This window comes from Carex rostrata, chromosome 5 (genome assembly GCF_964058835.1).
Source record: "Carex rostrata chromosome 5, lpCarRost1.2, whole genome shotgun sequence".
In the NCBI taxonomy this organism is placed as follows: Eukaryota; Viridiplantae; Streptophyta; class Magnoliopsida; order Poales; family Cyperaceae; genus Carex; species Carex rostrata.
Window position 1 is genome coordinate 3,896,704 of NC_135922.1, and position 16,424 is coordinate 3,913,127.

A 16,424-nucleotide genomic window follows, 5' to 3' on the forward strand; every position below is an offset into this window, starting at 1 on the left:
ATAGTATATTTTTATCTTATCATCATTATTGTTATGGGTATGTAAATTTCGTTAGAATTTCTCCACCGTGTGAGGGACGTATTTGTCAGTGTCTGAAGAATCAAAATAAAAAAATAAAAAAAATAATTACAACTCGTCTTTCAGTGTCTGAAGACTCAGAAGAGTCAAGAGTCACCCCCGCATGCATTGAATATTCATATTGCAATTCATGAATATTCTTTTTTTTTTTTTTTTTTGACAATGTTGGTAGAAGCTACCAAACCAAAAATGAAAAGAATAATAAAAATTACATTCATTCTCTCCTTCCACCATTTTATATCTATCTCAATTTGTCCTTGCAAAATTTCATCCACAAAATTCTCTCTTCATGAATTCGATCAACTAAATTCATTGAAGGCAACACCTTATCTCTAAAAATCTTCTCATTCCTTTGCTTCCACACAAACCACATGGTTATGCTAAACCATACAATCCAATCTCTTTCATTTGAATTAGTCCAGTTGAATATTCATATGACAGGCGTGGTACACTGTTCATAATTTTATATCAGAACATATTGTCAATCCATTCATCCAAACACACCCAAAATGAAAATCTTAACGTACACAGGCAGGTTAGCTCAAGAGTCATGATAAAGAAATTCATCTAGGAAATATAATTATCGACTAAAATAAAACAAAGATGACAAAGAAAATTAACTATGATAATCAGTGCAAGATCTAATACAAGAATAAACTCCATAAATTATAAAACTTATGAAAACGTACACATCACTCATGAAACAAAATTTTGAGTTTGAATTCGGACCATCAGATTTAAAAAATATAATAAATAAAAAATAGGCTCATACAATTTGATCTCATGTAAAATTCACGAAATTCTTCTAATTATATTCGTCCAAATTAGGATCATACAATCTCAGGAAATAAGGAAATAAATTTTGAGGTATTTGGAAAATCCGAATTCGGATCATACAAGTAGGGGAAGCTTCCTTTCTTCTTCCTCTCTCTTTCTATCTCTCTCATGCTGACTGTTTTTTTGTTTTTTGAAAACGTTAGCAGAGCTACCGAGATTTTTATTTTTACCCAAAAAAAAATATATTTTATAATAAATAACCACGGTTTAGCAAAATTTATAATATTTGCGGTCTGGATTTAAAATTCCGGACCGTATAAAATATTTGCGGTCCGGTTTTTTTTTTTGATTTAAAATTTTTGACCGTACATAATATTTGCGGTTTGAATTTTTTATTATTATTATTATTATTTTTTTGGCTTTTTTCAAATGACCGAGGTAATTTTTGAGTGATGATATCTCACGATCTGTTTAGAGATTTTGTATGAAACTTCACAGTCTTGTTCTACAATGTCAACACTATATGTCGGTCAATTTTCATCATTTGTGAAAATGTTTTTCTATGATAACCAGAGATGCAAAGTTAGACTCAGAAACACTCATTCAGTAGTTCGGACAATTTTTGGGAGATGATATCTCACGATCTGTTTAGATATTTTCTATGAAACTTCACAGTCTTATTCTACGATGTCAAGATTACATGTCAGTCAATTTTCATGATTTTTGAAGATGTTTTTCTATGATAACCAGAGATGCCAATTGGACTCAGAAGCACTCTTTCAGCAGTTCGGGCAATTTTTGGGAGATAATATCTCACGATTTGTTTGGAGATTTTAAATAAAACTTCACAGTCTTTTCTATAATATCAAGACTACATGTCGGTTAATTTTCATGATTTTTAAAGATGGTTTCCTATGTTAACCAGAGATGCAAAGTTAGACTCAGAAGCACTCGATCCTTCACAGTTCGGGCAATTTTTGAGTGATGATATCTCACGATCTGTTTGGAGATTTTGTATGAAACTTCACAGTCTTGTTCTACGATGTCAGGACTATATGTTAGTCAATTTTCATGATTTTTGAAGATGTTTTTCTATGTTAACCATAGATGCAAAGTTGGACTCAGAAGCACTCCTTCAGCAGTTCGGACAATTTATGGGAGATGATATCTCATGATCTGTTCGGAGATTTTAAATAAAACTTCACAGTCTTGTTAACCCGAACTGCTAAAGGAGTGCTTTTGAGTCCAACTTTGCATCTCTGGTTAACATAGAAAAACATCTTCAAAAATCATGAAAATTGACTAACATATAGTCTTGAAATCGTAGAACAAGACTGTGAAGTTTGATACAAAATCTCCAAACAGATCGTGAGATATCATCACTCAAAAATTGCCCGAACTGCTGAAGGAGTGCTTCTGAGTCTAACTTTGCATCTCTGGTTAACATAGGAAACCATCTTTAAAAATCATGAAAATTAACCGACATGTAGTCTTGATATTATAGAACAAGACTGTGAAGTTTTATTTAAAATCTCCAAACAAATCGTGAGATATTATCTCCCAAAAATTGCCCGAACTGCTGAAAGAGTGCTTCTGAGTCCAATTTGCATCTCTGGTTATCATAAAAAAACATCTTCAAAAATCATGAAAATTGACTGACATGTAATCTTGACATCATAGAACAAGACTGTGAAGTTTCATACAAAATCTCTAAACAGATCGTGAGATATCATCACTCAAAAATTGCCCGAACTGCTGAAGGAGTGCTTCTTAGTCCAAATTTTCATCTCTGGTTAACATATAAAAACATCTTCAAAAATTATGAAAATTGACCGACATGTAGTATTGACATCGTAGAACAAGACTGTGAAGTTTCATAGAAAATATCTAAGCAGATCGTGAGATATCATCTCCCAAAAATTGTCCGAACTGCTGAAGGAGTGCTTCTGAGTCCAACTTTGCATCTCTGGTTATCATAGAAAAACATTTTCAAAAATCATGAAAATTGACCGACATATAGTCTTGATATCGTAGAACAAGACTGTGAAGTTTCATACAAAATCTCTAAATAGATCGTGAGATATTATCACTCAAAAATTACCTCGGTCATTTGAAAAAAAAAAAAAAATAAATAAATAAATTTCGGACCGCAAATATTCTATACGGTTCGAAATTTTAAATCAAAAAAAAAAAACCGGAGCACAAATATTTTATTCGGTCCGGAATTTTAAATCCGGACCGCAAATATTCTGTGTGGTTTGAGCATTTTTATAAATTTTGCTAAACCTTAGTTATTTATAATAAAATATATATTTTTTTGGGTAAAAATAAAAATCTCAGCAGAAGTTGTGAAGTTGTGAGAAGTAATCAAATTCTCAATCTTTGATTACAACAATCTTAGAATTTTTTTTTCTAGTCAATTGTGCTACCTCTTTTTTTTTTCTCATGCTGACTGCTGACTTGCTCATGGTTTTTTTTTTTTTTGATAAAAAGGCCTAAACCCGTTTCCATTAAAAAAAACATAGTTAACTTACACCAGCTTAATACGAAATTAGTGTATCTGAAAAGAAAACATATCAAACACAAAATCCTTCAGCTGTAAACTGGATCAAAACAAACACATATCAGAACAGTTAACCTAAAGTTCTTAAGCCACATATTTTGGGCTGAGCATGGTTCAAAAAATCGGTCGATTCCGAGTCAACTCGGAATCGGATGGGATCGGATCGAGTTTTATCCGAGTCTGGCGCTTGTGTGAGTTTTTTAGCAAAACTCAGATGAACAGTGCTTGACTCAGCCGAGTCAGGCCGAAATAGACCGATTCAGGCCTAGTCTGTTAAGTAATCGCAAGATTGAAAAAGGAATTTTGTTAGAAGGTTATCTAGGTTTTTGATTTGGGACAAAAAGTCGCAGGAATTTTGGAGAAGAAAGACGCATTCCTTGCGAAAGGAGACGGTTTATCTGCGTAGACTCGTTTCGCTATGTTATTGCCTAACAATTTTAAATATGCTTCATGGTTCAAGCTACACCATGTTCGCCTAGATAAACTGAACACATTTAATTTGTCTTTTACATATGTCCATTTGGAACTGCTGTTTTTAAATGCTCTTAATGTAGCGGGTCAACTTTATATACTTTTTCTAATTGCCACATTACTGGTCACAGAAAAAAAAGCACGTACAAAATAATATAAACTAGTGGATTCTTATACATCTGTCCATTCTGCTTCGTCTTTTCTTCTTCTAAATGTCATGTGTATCTCCTTATATTACGTACGTTATTAATTATTGTAATATTTTATTATCTATGTAATATGTAATTAATTCTGCATGACTATTTTCACTATTTATGTACGCTTTTATTTTAATTTATTATACTAGTTGATTATATAAATGGAATTATTTTTTGCATATTTGAATAAATTATATTTTTATACTATGTGCGACTATTCATATATTATCTGATGAGCTTTGAATGTTTATATTTCATTTTATTAGTGGATTATATTAATGTAAAAAGTGATCTTAACATCATTTTTAAACTAATTATTTTATTACATTTTGTTTACTTATTTTTTAATACAAAATAAGCTTTTTTCGAATAAATCTGAGTTTCCGAGTTGACTCGGCCAATTCCAACCGATTCTTCCGATTTCAAATCAATAATCAACTACCCGATTCCGATTCCGATTAACATTTTCAGAACCATGGGACTGAGGGATAGATCTATAACAAAAAGGCACAAGGATAGACAATTTTTGAAAAATTATGCTAGAATATTCCTCTTCAATTAATTATCTGTGAAATTAAAACACCAAATTTTATTGTACTCTCTTCAATTATTAATTTTTAGATATTATTTTTTATATGAATTAAAACAAATACGGAACATATTATGACTTGCCACATTAACTGCCAAATCTCTATAACAAAACATAATTTGGAGGGAACATTAATTACCTGAATTATTTTGTTGTTTAATTATAGAAAAATAATAATAATGATAATAAATGATAATAAATGATAATAATAATAATAATAATAATAAAAAAATAATAATAATAGAAAATATGGAGTGAATTTTTTTAATCGGCTGATATTGAATGTTTATATTATATTATTGAATTATTTTCTCTAAAAAGTGGACTTAATATACAAGCTAAAATCTAATGTGAAGAACATAAGATGTGATATGTGATGAACACGTAATTATTTTTTTACGTTTTTTATTTTTGTGATTTTTTTAATTTAAATGTTCATATTTTATTTTATTAGTAGATGACCTTAACATCATTTTTGAACTAATATTTTTTTTATATTTGTTTCCTATTTTTATTATACAAAACAAGTGTTTTAGTAAAAATCTGAGTTTCCGAGTTGACTTAGCCGATTCCGACCGATTCTTCTGATTCTGCGTCAAGGGTCGACTATCTGATTCCGATTTCGATTCCAATTCCGATTTTCAAAATCATGAAATAGTAGGCAGCTGACAAGCAAAGTGTGTAATGTCAGAGAATTTGCTCCAAGTATGAAAAAGGGATTGACATTAACCCATCCAAAACCAAATTTCCGGCAGATGGCAGAATTGGCAAGTGTGTCTCCAGGCCAGCCATATATCAGTATTTTTTTGACTTGGTAATTATCAGTCAATTGTTAATTACTTCTTATTCGTTTGATCGTTGCTGTCAAATCGTTGGACGTAATGCTGTCCAATTAGCTAGGTAAGGCCATTTCAAATGACAACAAAGTCTTACTGCAAAAAAATAAAATAATAAATAATAACAATAAACGTGGTTGACATTTTCAAAAATGATTACAAAATTAGGTTTGATCTTTTCTTCGAAGAAAAAGAACCTGGGGACCATGCCTCTGTATATAATCATATAGATACTTGATCTAATAAAATCCACATATAGAACATACAATACCACACAACAAAAACATTATCACATGGCATTGCTGATATTTTTATTCCATATTATTCTATATATTACAGCTGCAGAAGGCAAAATAATGGTGAAGCCCGGCTGCCTGGACAAATGTGGTTCTGTCGACATACCATACCCATTTGGTATTGGCACCAATTGCTCCCTTCATAGAGGATTTGCACTAAGCTGTAATAAGACTGGTGAAAAAATGGTCCCTTTTCATGGGAATGTTGAGGTGCTTAACGTCACGCTATCGACAGCTCAAGCTAGACTGTACAACACAATTGCCTTTCAATGTAAAAACTCAGGTCCTGGATGGCTGAGCTTAACTTCTACAATATATAGGTTTTCAGAGTTCGACAATAGGTTCACAGTAATTGGATGTGAGACCCTTGCATTCAATGACATGAATGGCTACAGTGGTACCAAGTACCGGACAGGGTGTGTATCTACCTGCTACAATCCAGAGAGCTTAAGGAATGGCTCATGTTCTGGAAATGGTTGCTGCCAAACCTCAATTCCATCTGGTATTAACTATTACCAGATATCCTTTGATTCAAACTACAATAATGGCGACTGTAGTTATGCAGTGATAATGGCGACTGACAGTTTCAACTTCAGTACTTCTTATATTTCTACAACTAGTTTCTGGGATGAGCACAATGGCACTGTTCCTGTTGTGCTTGATTGGTCCATAGGGACAGAAAAATGTAAAGTTGCTCAAACCAACATGAACAACTATGCGTGTGTCAGCAAGAAAAGTGATTGTGTTGACTCTCGAAATGGTCCAGGATACATCTGTAATTGCTCAAAAGGGTACCAAGGCAATCCATATCTCCTTGACGGCTGCGAAGGTCTAATCCTTTCACCAAAATACAATCCCTTTCCTTTTATCTAGACTTACTGTCATTAATATGTTATCTGTTGTTATTATTAATTGTTTTGGTAGTTGCAATACCCCATGAAGAAGTGGACTTTTGAGCTTAGTTTAACTCATTTTGTTCTTTAGCCAATTGTATTTTCATTTGTGGATTATCATTAATTAGGTTCTCTTACTCAGCTGACAATCTCTTTGCACTTCTAATTCCTGTTGGCCCATAGTAAATTTTCAATGGTTTTAATTGTAGGAGCCATGTTTAGTTCAACCAACAAGGTTTGGGAAACATTGGTTATCATGTAAGACAAATACTTCTACCAGTCATTACAATTGGCTAAAAGGTTTAGTTTTTCTTTTATTTTCTTTGCAGATATTAATGAATGTAATGATAATTTAACATGCTCTCGGTCTGGGACATGCATAAATACACAAGGAAGCTACGAGTGCATTTGTCCACCGGGCACACAAGGCGATGCTACAAGGAACGGAAGATGCTACCCGGTTAACGTTGCTCAGAGCCAAACTCTATCACCATTCGCTAAGCTGGCAATCGGTACGTACACAAGTATTCCAAGAACATGATAGTTATTTTGAGGAAAATGGTGTAATTTCTTACACTAGAACCAGATTAGGCATTCTAAAAATTGAACCATGGCATCTAGGAGGTGTTTTGCCTTCTACTTAAAAAAATAAATAAATAAAACCACGACAGCCATTGTTTGTTTTTCCATCCCTTAAAAAGGAAAACCTATATGTGATATACTACTCAATATTATTTCCTCAAGGTGACTCCAAAATGAATTGGAATGATAATTAATTCAGTTTAGAAAGTTGCAGTAGCCATTTAATATGGCTAGCGGTGTCAATGATACCTTTTTAGCTATTTATCCGACCCATACCGTATTCGATAAGGCGGGTATGGGTAAGGTTTTTTTTTTCGTTAGCTTATTGGATATGGGTATGGATAAAGATTTTTTTTTTCGTTAGCTAAACGGGTAAGGGTACGGGTAAATGCTATTTTGTACCCATTACCCTATAGGGTAATTATATAAAATATAATAATATGATAATGTTTGAGCAATAATTAGTGATTACTTCTGTTATTTAGTGTATTATTTTTGTTGTAAGAAAAATATTAAACATATTATTTTTATTTGTATGTCTTGTTCTTTAATTAAATAATTAAGTTTGTCGGAAGATATATTTTTGTTTTTAAATTCTCTTGTATTATAAAAAATATAATTTAGTTAAAATTGATTGTACATTTTTTTTATTAGTAATATTATTGCATATGTGAGAAATAAATGAGTTTTGATGTTATATTTGTAAAATATAATAAAACTAATTATTATAGTAGTATTATTCGTTATTCACCCACTACCGTTTCGTTACATGATAATTTCAATGGGTAAGGATAGAGTAGGGTAAGGTCAAATCTTAATGGGTAAGGGTAGGGTATGGGTAAGGTCATTCTTAGTAGATATGAGTACGAAAATGCTTCCACCCTACCTGTATCGTAGCCATTGACACCCCTAAATATATTGGCTTCAAATATAATTGATTACGAAATAGTCTTTTAACTGATTATTCAATTTAGTATTAAGGTGAATCACATAAAAGGAAATTAAGTACCTAGGAATACATTTCAAGAACCGCAAGATCACCAAGTTGTTTATAGAAAATATGAATGTTCAAATAATTAGCCATGAAGATTTATGTAGCAATTTCTTACCCTGCCCTAATGATCCTTATCTAATGAAAGTAATTCGCCAGTATCAAATGATCCTTAATTTTCTTATCCTTCAAATATTTTGAACTAGAAGGGCCATTCATCACATGGTTCTGAAACTCGGCCGATACTGAGTCAACTCGGTATGAGTTTCACCCGAGTCTCGTGCCTATACAAGTTTTTGAGCAAAAATCGGATGAATAGTGTTTGACTTGGCCGAGTTATCCAATTTTCAGGCCGAGTCAGTCCGAGTTTCACCCGAGTTAGGCCGAGTCAAATCGAGTTTCACCCAAATCAGTACATGGACAGTGAAAATCATTGTCCTAGACTGATTTGGTCTCCCGCCTTAGGTTTCTGTTGTATCTTAAGGTTGAGAGCAAGAAAATCATTATTATTGATTTGAGATTTAAGTTCAGTTTTGAATCTTTAGAAGAGGAAAATGGTGCTCGGAAAAAAATGGAAAGGGGGAAGTCCTTGGCTGACTTAGGAGGAAGAATCTTTAGTTATTTCTATGGCTAGACTTGGTGTATAATTTTGTACGATCGAAAATTTGAATTTGTAGTGGCTCATGATAAACCTTGTCCATTTTATATCGTGATCCAACAACTTATTCTTTTTTTTCTGTTGAGCAAAATACTTGGTCAAAGACTCAAAAGTCTGCTGGTTTGCTTGAGTGCCTTACTAGGGTTGTTTATTTGTTTTTTTGACTAAGTAAAGAATGAGATTGTACTATATTACAAATTAAATTTGATTGTTAAGAAAGAGTAAGGCTTGAGTGCTATGGATAACACAAAGAGATCTATGCTACGGCCTCAAAAATATATCGTATAAATTTCAAATTTCGATTTAAGTAGCTTAATAAATTGGTTATATAATAATCTTGTAGAATACTAATTTTTACTATTTTTTATTGTTTATGAAATATGACAATAAATAGCCTAAAATATTGACAATTTTCTTTTATATTTTGGTCATCTTTCATAAATTATAGAAAGTAGTAAAAAAATTACAAAAATAGTAAAAATTAGTATTCTACAAGCTTAATTATTATATAACCAATTTATTGAGCTACTTAAATCGAAGTTTGAAGTTTATACGGGACGTAGCATGGATGTCCTTATGCTATCCATAGCACCCAAGCCTTACTCGTTACGAAAATATAAAATGTAGGAATTAAATATTTTATTTCTCTTTGGTGAATTTCATTCACTTTTTTTTATTATTTTATGAAATAGTCTATTTTATATTAAAATTAGATAATTTTAATATTTTAAGTAATTACACTACAAATTAAATTAATTGTTATCCATCAGAATTTAATTATTATGAGTGTTATAAATATTTAAACTGTTAACTATCAAAATATCAATTTTTCTATTTTTCTTAGTACAAAACAAGTTTTTGCCAAAAAATTCCGAGTTGCCGATCCGATTCAACTAATTCCGGCCAATTTATCCGATTCTGATTCAATGATTAAGTGACCGATTCTAATTACGATTCCGATTTTCAGAACCATGATACATCATTAATTTCATTATATAATCTTCTTCCTTCAGCAGAATATATATGTTTTTGTTTGAGGGCTAACTGTGTTTCAATATATAGATAATTGAGCAAATTTGGTAGTCAATGTATCATTAGATAACTGTTTTAAAGTATTAGAGTCCATAGGGCCTTGAACTTTTCCAACCACTATATTTAGTACAAGCCGCTAAATGGTTAAATAAAAAAAACTAACAGTGTCATAGCATTTATCATGCCAAAAAGCTGCCAGCTGCATGCTATGACAGCTATTTAAATCTTTGATTAGGAGCACTATTGTTATTATGACAAAAATAGTTTATCACTGTACCGCTTTTCTGACACTTTAATTTATATCTACTTTTTTTTTCTCAATAGGCATTAGCGTAGGTCTTCTATTGCTTCTATTTTTGGCCTTTTCGACTTATATTGTACGTGAAAGAAGAAGGCTCACCAACATTAAAGAGAAGTATTTTCAACAATATGGAGGCCGACTACTACTTGAAGAAATGAGAAGCAATCATGGCAATGCATTTACCATATTCACAGAAGCAGAACTCAAAGAGGCTACAAATAAATTTGATGAAGCTAACATTCTTGGACAAGGAGGAAATGGCACTGTTTACAAAGGAACTATGAGCAGCAAAGATGTAGCAATAAAGAAATGCAAGATAATTGATGAGAGAAATAAGAAGGAATTCGGAAAAGAAATGTTAATTCTTTCTCAAATAAACCACAAAAATATTGTTAGGATCCTTGGCTGTTGTTTAGAAGTAGAAATTCCAATCCTGGTTTATGAGTTTATTCAAAAGGGAACCCTTTTTGACCTCCTTCATTCAAGTGCTTCCCGTGTTTCATTTGGCAGGCGCATCAGAATTGCTCAAGAGGCTGCCGAAGCCCTTGCTTACTTGCATTCGTGGGCATTTCCGCCTATTGTTCACTGTGATGTTAAATCTTCTAATATTCTTTTAGATGAGAATTATGTGGCAAAGGTGTCTGATTTTGGAGCATCCACCTTAGCACCAACAGATGAAAATCAATTTCTCACAATGGTGCAAGGAACTCGCGGTTATTTAGACCCGCAGTGCATGCAAACAGGTCAATTGACAGTGAAAAGTGATGTCTATAGCTTTGGTGTGGTTCTTATAGAGCTGCTAACTCGTAAAAAGGCATTCTATTTGGAGGGAGGGGAAGAAAAGAGTCTCTCTTTAGCCTTTTTGACTGCTATGAAGGAGAAAAAAATCGAGGAAATTGTAGATGACCAAATTCTGAATGAAGAGAACATGAATCTGATCATGGGCGTTGCTGAGATCGCGAGAGAATGTTTGAATATGGAAGGAGAAAAGAGGCCTGAAATGAGAGATGTTGCTGAAGGGATCGACAAGTTAAGAAAAACCATGAAGCATCCGTGGGGACAGGACGATTGCAACGAGATGGAGAGCTTACTTAGAAAACCTTCAAACAATCAAGAATTGGAAATGATTTCAGACCGTAGTCTGGAGAATAAAGCCATGCTGGTTATTGGGAGTGGACGATGATTATGTTGGGTCCCAACCTCATTAGGAGTTTATTCACATATTATGTTGTTTTTGTAATATAGGTCTTTTATTTGGACCTCTTTATATTTGTGTAGGCTATTTAAGAATTCTGTAATTTACTTTTGATCATGATCAGAGACAAAGGATGAATTTTTCTTGTTTGTTTTATTAATCTGTTGATGTAAAAATGGTAAACTAAACTCTTATGTTATGCATTCCATATTGATCTCAGGGCTTAATTCAAGAGAGAAATCAGATATTATGAGCTGTTAACCTAATTAGTTGTTTTTTGACATAATACGAGTTTGGTTCAGATCTTAATTTCTTATTGATCAGGGTCTGGTACAGTACTGGTACCACATTGGTAAACTGGTAAAGTGGTTTTAGGAATGCATGGTCATCCATTCCAGTTAATTCTAACATAATTGAATTATAAATGTATACTTTATATTACTCAAGTACAAAACTACATTTGTGTTTCTTTTATCTACAATTCATGCAAGATAATGTTATTTAAGTGCATTAAGCAAGAGAAGATTATTTGTCATACATTTGTAATGAAGAATCACACATTTATTTTTCTTATTCACGCACTTTTTATTTCTTTGCTTGTTTCTCAATTTCTTTTATATAACTCATTTAACTACTATAAATATCATTGAGAAAAATTAATTGCATCTGAGTTTAAAAAAAAATATGTTATTTGGATATTAGATATTAGAATAAATCAATTATGTGTAAAAGGAACATATTATCACGGAAATATTTATATTTTAGAATTTTAGTTCATTATTATAAATTAATTATTTCTATGATAATTTTTGAAATTATATGTTTTCACAAAATATAAAAATTATATGGATTAATAAATTGTATATCAAGGACACAAAATTACCTTCATTAAATCCATTGAATTAACATTTCATGTCATATATTATCCAAGTAAGTTTTATTAACATTTGCAATTAAGAATCACTCATTTATTTTTCTCTTACAGCACTTTTTATTTCTTTGCTTGTTTCTCAATTCCTTTTATATAACTAGTTTAACTACTATAAATATCATTGAAGAAAAATTAATTGCCTGTGAGTTTAAAAAATGTTATATAATATTTGAATATTAGATATTAGAAGAAATCAAATCTATGTAAAATAAAGATATTATCACTGAGATATTTTTATTTTGTAGGATTTAATTTTCATTATATAAATTAATTATTTCTATTTTAGTGTTTGAAACTAAATATTTGTATCATGAAAACAACACAATCTCATATCTCTTGCCTTTTCAAGTTTCTAAATCATGACAACAACCTGAAACATTAAAAGTGCTGAAAAAAGAATATAAGGGTACCGATTTGTGAATTGTGTATGATGACAAAAAAGACAAGCACAAATCAAAATTACATATCTGATATGTTAATAGCAAATATGGAAGACTCGATAGACCAAGAGTCAGTTTGGTTGTAATACATTTCAATTGATACAGATACTTTCATTTCAATTTGTTTCTTATAAAATTATATATATTTCATTATTGAAACAATATATGTTAATTTAATCAAAACAAAATATAACTTAAAAATCAAGTAGATTAATAAAAAATCAAGTACGTTAGTATATGGTATGCTCATAAGATATATTCTCTATTTCTTCATATTTTTAAGGCTGTGTTTGATGCCTAAAACACAAAATTTAGGCCATGCATGGCTCAGTTAGTTCAACACTGTTATTGGACCACTAAACTCAGCTCATTTTTTTTCCACATTTATGATGGCTGTAGAGTTTTTTGAAAAAAAAAATATCTATATAAATTATTAAATTCAGACTTACAGAAATGGAAAGAGTTTCTTATTTTCAATAAATTTAAAAAGAAAGGTGAGTCTAATCCAAATATTATAGATTAAACTCAATAATTCATATTCAAATATTATGTTTTTCGAGGATCATCTGTGGACCAAGATTTGATTCTCCTCTAATCAGACTGTGGATCTGAATCATTGAGTCCGATCTATATATTTGAATTGGATTCATTAATCCGATCTTTCTATAATTATTGGAAACACAACACTTTTTATATTTCTTAAGTATAAATTATTAATTTCTACAGATAAAAAAGAGTTTTTTGCAGAGCTCTGCCAATGACAATTATAAAGGTCAAATATATAAAAAATTTAAAAGAGTTAACAAAAATTTAACAAAATAGTTATACATATAAATCGTAGTGAAAAAAATATTGGAACTAATACCTGCAAACAAAAAATATATATGATCCATGAAAAGTAAAACCATATTATTCTTGCAAATTGATAGAAAATAGTTACATAAAACAAGAATTACAAGAGAGCTCATATTAACTATTATCCTGTTATTTTTATTAAAGGACTCCGATACATTCCAGTATTTCTTAAAAATTAATTCTCAAAAATTGAACCTCTTGGAGTCCTAAATAACTTTAGATTATTTATTTTACCTCAATTGTTCATATTTAATCTGACTTCTTAATTATTTTTTCACATCAAAATTTTAGTAATCTAGGAAAATAGTAATTGTTGCAACGTCAGATCTAAATATACTATTTTGAGATACTCTGCTCAAAACCAGAGAATATAGAACTAGGATTTTGAATTGCTTTCTAGTTTGCAAAAAGGAGAGGTCAAGTCAATATATCAAATGGAGAGGATACTCCAGTTGTATCCGATTATGAATATGGTACAACAAGAGATATACTTTTGTTATTATTATGCCTAACAGCCTATCTAAATAGTATATTTATATTTCCTTCTTAACAAAATTAGTATATTTTTATTTTATCATCAAAATATTGTTATGCTTATGTAAATAATATTTTTTGTATTTTATCATAACTATTATCCAATGCTATGTAAATTTCGTTACAATTTCTTTACCGTGTGACCGATGTATTTGTCAAGCGTTAAATAATTTTTGAAATGTTATGAGTGTGTAAATTAGGTAGCCTTAGCATTGGAGGCAAGCACTCGGAAACTTCCTAAAAGACTTAAAAGGGATAAATTACAAACATCACTTTCAAAGATAAAAACAAAAAACAAAGAAAAAGAAAAATAATTACAACTCGTTTTCCACTCATGACTCAAAGACCCTTCTGAGTCAGGTCTTCCCAAGTCTGACTGACATACACGGTGTGTATATGTGCTTTGAGATTCGTGCATAATGTATTTGAACGGTTAAGATTGTTTTAAAAATCACGCACGCGGTGAGATATCTCAGAGGATACGAATTCCGAAGACTTGGGGGCTGGATTCTCTCCAAATAACGTAAAATTTTGAGTTTGAATTGGACCGTCCGATCATAATATATCATAATCTAGAACCCTCTGATATGATTTAGAATGCACGAAAATATTTTAATATTTGTTCAGATTCAGAGTAGAATTAGGATGTTTTTAATGTCACCAAGTATCTTTGTAAATTTAATTATAAAAATTATTGGATTGAGTTCAAATGATATATATTATTTAAATTGTTAGAACCGAACTATTTTGTGTGATACATCTACATACACAAATTTTAAATTTTAGACTAAATTTAGTATTTAGTCAAGCGGTTAAAATTAGAAGGTTTATAAAATTAATTTTAATACATTTATTTTTTGAACACTTTTCAAAGACTCGACACTATACAAAGTTAATTCAAAATTTTAATTTTTTTGAATATAGACGCGTCACTCTGAAGATCGATCAATTTCAATATATAGTTTAGATTTATCGTTTGAAACTAATCTAACAAACAATCTATTTAAACTGTTTAGATTTATCGTTGAAACTAATCCGATAAACTTTACACAGTTAAATTCACAAAGAACACCCTAATTACTCTGAATTTGGAGACGGGGCCACTGCTTTTAGGTTTATAATAAAAAAAAAAGTAGAGGAAGCTTCCTTAATTCCTTCCTCTACGTCACTAACATTAATTCTCTCTCTCTCTCATGCTGACTTTTGACTTCCTCATTGTCACTACTTAAAGTAATGCAATGCCCCTCAAGGCCTCAACCTCTTTAGCTAGTTTCTATATACATTTCTTCCCTTGCTCCTCTCCCAAACACATAACAACCAACACTTAATTCCATCCATCTTTTCACCTCAAATACAGCAACCCAATTCCAAATTGATACAAACCAAATAAATAACTACACTTCTAATTCTTTGAGTCATCAACAACTTTCATAAACATATCCTTATGGGCAAGCCAGATGACCCGCCATACCATGCCGATCACGATGAATTCGTACAAGCTCCGCCACACTACGTTATCTCCGGAAAAATCATTCTAATGGGTCTCTTTGTATGTTTTGCTGTATTCCTTCTCATTTACATTATCTATAGTTGCTTGAGTCGCCGTCATAGAAGACGTCGCCTGGTTATCAGGCGACAACCTCGATTAGTCTTCTCCAATCGTACCGAACCTAGCCCTCGCTGCCTCGATGAAAACATAATCAAATCAATTCCGGTAATCGAACTCTCTTTGCATGGAGATGCCAAGGTTTCGGAATCGTGCGCAGTGTGTATCAGCGAGTTTACAGATGGAGAGAAATTGAGAGCTTTGCCGCAATGCGGTCATAGGTTTCATTTGGAGTGCATCAACATGTGGTTCGCCTCTCATTCTACGTGTCCCTTGTGTCGTGCTGATATCAATTCTTCATCTCCCAATTCAGACGAACAAGTGCAATTGGGGGAGACTGAGAATAAGGAATTATGCAGCGTGCATCACTCACCTTTGGATTGCATTGTTTGATTTTGTAATTAATTTTGCAGTTCTTGTGTTAATTTTTACTGTAATTAATGTCTGGCAAAATATTGTTGCCGAATTTATCGTCATAGTTCGCCACACATGAAAAATGACTCAATTTATAGTACGAATAGCAAATTTTACACACGTGATAGATAAATGACGCCGGTTACTTTTTACTATGGTTTGGAAAATCCGCCGAGCCTGAGTCA

The 16,424-nt window shown here is 31.5% G+C and overlaps 2 protein-coding genes across 2 annotated transcripts; both read left to right on the forward strand.

Annotated features, from left to right (window-relative positions):
• The first annotated feature begins 5,695 nt into the window (after positions 1-5,695).
• On the forward strand, positions 5,696-11,686 carry LOC144554740 (wall-associated receptor kinase 2-like). The gene is made up of 3 exons (XM_078303060.1): positions 5,696-6,636; positions 7,030-7,212; positions 10,288-11,686. Exons 1-3 carry the CDS (start codon positions 5,805-5,807, stop codon positions 11,445-11,447), a joined length of 2,175 nt encoding a protein of 724 aa, XP_078159186.1. The 5' UTR covers positions 5,696-5,804; the 3' UTR covers positions 11,448-11,686.
• A 3,977-nt stretch (positions 11,687-15,663) lies between these two features.
• On the forward strand, positions 15,664-16,218 carry LOC144553720 (RING-H2 finger protein ATL2-like). The gene has a single exon (XM_078301926.1). It carries the CDS (start codon positions 15,664-15,666, stop codon positions 16,216-16,218), a length of 555 nt encoding a protein of 184 aa, XP_078158052.1.
• The last annotated feature ends 206 nt before the right edge of the window (positions 16,219-16,424 follow it).

Coding starts and splice junctions, on each gene's coding strand:
- LOC144554740 (XM_078303060.1), top strand. CDS start 5,805: ATGGCATTGCTGATATTTTTATTCCATATTATTCTATATATTACAGCT. Junction 6,637..7,029: donor TCTCCTTGACGGCTGCGAAG/GTCTAATCCTTT, acceptor TTTTCTTTGCAG/ATATTAATGAATGTAATGAT. Junction 7,213..10,287: donor ATTCGCTAAGCTGGCAATCG/GTACGTACACAA, acceptor TTTTCTCAATAG/GCATTAGCGTAGGTCTTCTA.
- LOC144553720 (XM_078301926.1), top strand. CDS start 15,664: ATGGGCAAGCCAGATGACCCGCCATACCATGCCGATCACGATGAATTC.